The sequence below is a fragment of the Triticum dicoccoides genome, chromosome 1B (assembly GCF_002162155.2).
Source record: "Triticum dicoccoides isolate Atlit2015 ecotype Zavitan chromosome 1B, WEW_v2.0, whole genome shotgun sequence".
In the NCBI taxonomy this organism is placed as follows: Eukaryota; Viridiplantae; Streptophyta; class Magnoliopsida; order Poales; family Poaceae; genus Triticum; species Triticum dicoccoides.
In genome coordinates this window covers 633,855,113-633,858,433 of record NC_041381.1, presented here as the reverse complement: position 1 = coordinate 633,858,433, position 3,321 = coordinate 633,855,113, and the positions used below count along the sequence as shown (strand labels likewise).

General features: G+C 46.9%; 1 protein-coding gene across 3 annotated transcripts; it reads right to left on the bottom strand.

The window, feature by feature from the left end:
* Positions 1-426: 426 nt before the first annotated feature.
* Positions 427-1,820, bottom strand: LOC119310655 (jacalin-related lectin 19-like). Of its 3 annotated transcripts, XM_037586331.1 has the most exons (4): positions 1,692-1,820; positions 1,206-1,448; positions 692-1,111; positions 427-616 (listed from the first exon to the last, which is right to left on the bottom strand). In XM_037586331.1, the coding sequence occupies exons 1-3, from the start codon at positions 1,692-1,694 to the stop codon at positions 695-697; spliced, it is 663 nt and encodes a 220-aa protein (XP_037442228.1). In that variant the 5' UTR covers positions 1,695-1,820; the 3' UTR covers positions 427-616; positions 692-694. The 3 variants fall into 3 exon arrangements, with proteins under 3 accessions (XP_037442228.1, XP_037442224.1, XP_037442234.1); XM_037586327.1 differs by having other exon boundaries at positions 427-1,111; XM_037586337.1 differs by having other exon boundaries at positions 427-1,111; positions 1,206-1,445.
* Between the last annotated feature and the right edge of the window lie 1,501 nt (positions 1,821-3,321).

Sequence of the window (3,321 nt, the reverse complement as noted above, 5' to 3'; positions counted from 1 at the left end):
GGTTGAGAGGAAGGAGGGCGGTGTAGCGGCGCCTCTGTTTATCGGATGAGTGGCAGCGGGTCGGGTGTTGTTGGCGGCAGTGACGACCGGCGGGGATCAGTGTGCTAGGTCGGCTGGTGGGGATCAGTGTGCTAGGTCGAGAGAGAGAGACAGAGAGAGAGAGACAGAGAGAGAGAGAGAGAGAGAGAGAGAGAGCATGGGCTACGTTAAGTGGACTGATTGGCGTGGCGGGTCACTTGAATGATGGGGCGGTCAAAGGGTTAAAACATGTCCAACTCAGCAGAAAACGATGTGAGGAGAGGGCAGGGTCGAATCTTGCAAAAAAAATGCGGTTAAAATCTTGCATGGGTTTTGATCGTCTAGGATTGAAACTTAGACGATTTCAAAGTTTAGGGTTGATTCTTAAACATTTGTGACATTTCATGATTGAAACATGGACTTCTCTCTTGTTATTTGTGGTTCATCGACATCATCATCATCATTGTTGTTGTTCTTGTTGTGGTTTCTTCTTCGAGAATATTATTTTGTTGTCATTCGAGAGTACCAAACCATGTCGCCTTGTAGTAAATCTCCTGCATTAAGCATTTCTGGTTTCATATATACCAGCCGAATCAATCTGCACGACAGAGACCCAGCCATGAATTTGCCATTCTAGCTAATGAGTAGTACTGAGTAGTAAGTACACGCTGACCACTTAGTAATTCTTGCGACTTGTCTGAACCACACTGCCGTTCTGACGCTGATGCTGAACTCTCGCCTCCGGCAGCTCGTCCTGTGGCGGTGCCGGCGCCGGCCCGAGCCGGTGCATGACCGAGCGGTAGGCCATGAGCCCCAGGTGATGCACCTTGTCGTACAGCTTCTCCGGCCGCAGCGGCGCCACGTACATCCCGACGGCGTCCAGCTGCCAGCCGCTCCGCCCGCAGAACCCCACGATCACGCCGCCCTCCACCGCGAACTCGAACGGCGTGCCCTCGGCGGCGCCGAACGGCCCGTACGCCGCGCGCTCCGTCCTGAACGCCAGCGACCGGATCACTGGCGAGCCACCGGGAGCCACCGCGCCGTAGCGGCCGCTCACGGCCGTCAGGTGCTCGTCCGGGAAGCTCAGCTTGATCTACGCATATGCACGCAACAGTCCAGTCAAGAAAAGCACGGTTCTGCCGTATCATATATGCCGTTTACGCGATCTTGCCGATCGAAGTACCAACCTGGGTGGTGTGGTTGCCGCCGGCGCCGCCGTGCCGCTCGCCGGGGACGGCGAGGCCGCTCCTGTCGTACTCCACGGCGATGGAGACGACGCAGCGGTGGTCGTACGACAGTGTGACGCCGCGGATCCCGGTGTGCCCGCCGTCGTCCCACGTGTTGCCCCCGGTGCCGCCCCATGGCCCGACTTTCATGAGCTTCTTCGACGCGACCATCCTCCTCGGAGGCGGCGGCTGCTGCTGCTGCTGCTGAAACAAAAGGTGCAGCTTGGAACTTCAGCAATGGAGTGAACGCTTTTTAAAGCAAAATCTATGTATTTTCTTGGGACAAAACAAAGCTAGCCTTTTAGAGATTTTTAAGGATGTTTACACAAGAACGTAAGTACAAACAAACAAACATGAAAGAAGGATTAATTAAGGATTCAGATGTGATGAGAATCCAATTTGCTTGACTGAAAATGAAACTGAATACTAGTGAGATCACTAGTGTACCATGTTTGCCTCCACTCCAGATATGTACAGCAGGGCTATAACACCAGGTGGTAAGTGGTAAGATGAGCAGCTAGCTACCTAATGTTCTAAGAACAAGTGTACTTATACGGGTTAAAGTAGCTGGTGAAAAAAATGGCAGGTCCAGCCAAAATGGCAGCTGGCAAGATTGTAGTGTACATGATGATGAGAAATATAAGTGGAGACCGGAACTAGATGCTCTCTCTTGATAGATCAGTAGGCATACTGCTTTGCTTTCCATAAAGCTAAGCATACTGTACAGGAACATGCTCTTCTTCACCTAGAAGCTATGGTAGCAATGAATCAAGAATTTTGACGTTCAGGTTAGCATCTCCCAAAAGCCCAAAACTGCATAACATTTTTTTGAATCCATTACCTCTATGATCGCAACGTTTAGAGCCAGATTTTTTGAATTTTCGACAATGTTTTTTTATCCGACAAAGAGATTCTTTTAATTAATTGGAAACTTTTATTGGAAAAGCCGGTATGCCCTGGGGTCTTTTGATCGCAAAGTCTGCAGCCAGATGTTGTTGCTAGGAACATCGACGGCGATATGCTTGTGGCGTTGGGGCTGCTCCCGCTCAATCTGCAAATCCAACCTCGAAGCTTGGGTACAAAGCTTCTCAATGTCGATGTTTGGGTACAAAGCTTCTGCTGCAAGTAACATTTTTAAAATTCCTTGAGAAACTTCTATGTTTTTTGTAATCAACCTCTACTAAATTAGTCCCTCTGCTCCAGATAAATTGAAGTTAAAGATTTGTCCTGAGTTGAACTTGTTGCGTCAAATATATATAGTGCAAACTAATTTGATGATGTAGATGTTGGTATATTTTTCTATATAATCAGTCAAACTTAAACAAGTTTGACTTTGGACAAAACTAGAACTTCAATTGATTTGGAACAGGGAGAGTACTTTACATTTGTTACATGCCCATCTTGTGGTGATGGGTGATGAACAGAGACGATATGGATTCCCAACTTTGTTCAAAGGTAGGAGGAGCAGAGAAGGTATGGATTCTATGGTAAGTATAATGGCCAAACCGGAGAATATGATGCCGATTGATAGAGGTCATGACAGGAAAGGGAGAACAACTTAATTGATGGCATATAAAGTTGTGTTTTCAGAAATTCCTTGGCTCCCAAATCCATTTTGTTCTTAGAATATCTGACGAACCGCTTCATCACAACAAAGAAGTGAAAGTGCACAACTATGCCCATCGGCATCCAACTGTCAATAAATCAGTTCTACTACATGTCTACATCTACAGGTGGTTATCCTTGACACATACCAAATCCATTGTCTGAAGCTAAATGATTGTAAATCTTTGCGACAAGGAGTCACATAATTCACTTCTCATTTATGCTGTTAGTTCTAACAACTCAAATTACCAGTTGGCATTCTACCATCCACCACCCATCCACTTAACTGCAAGATTTAATTCTTGGAGTGGTTCAACTCCGTTGATGAAGTATATTGTGGTAGTGTGAGTGCTTGCATATGAAATTGCGACTGACTACATCGTGAGTACATTCGCATTGGAGAAGATATCCTCCTCGAGTGTGTGATTATCACATAAGTCGTGATCGAGAATTTCCTACCAGAGTACTTGAG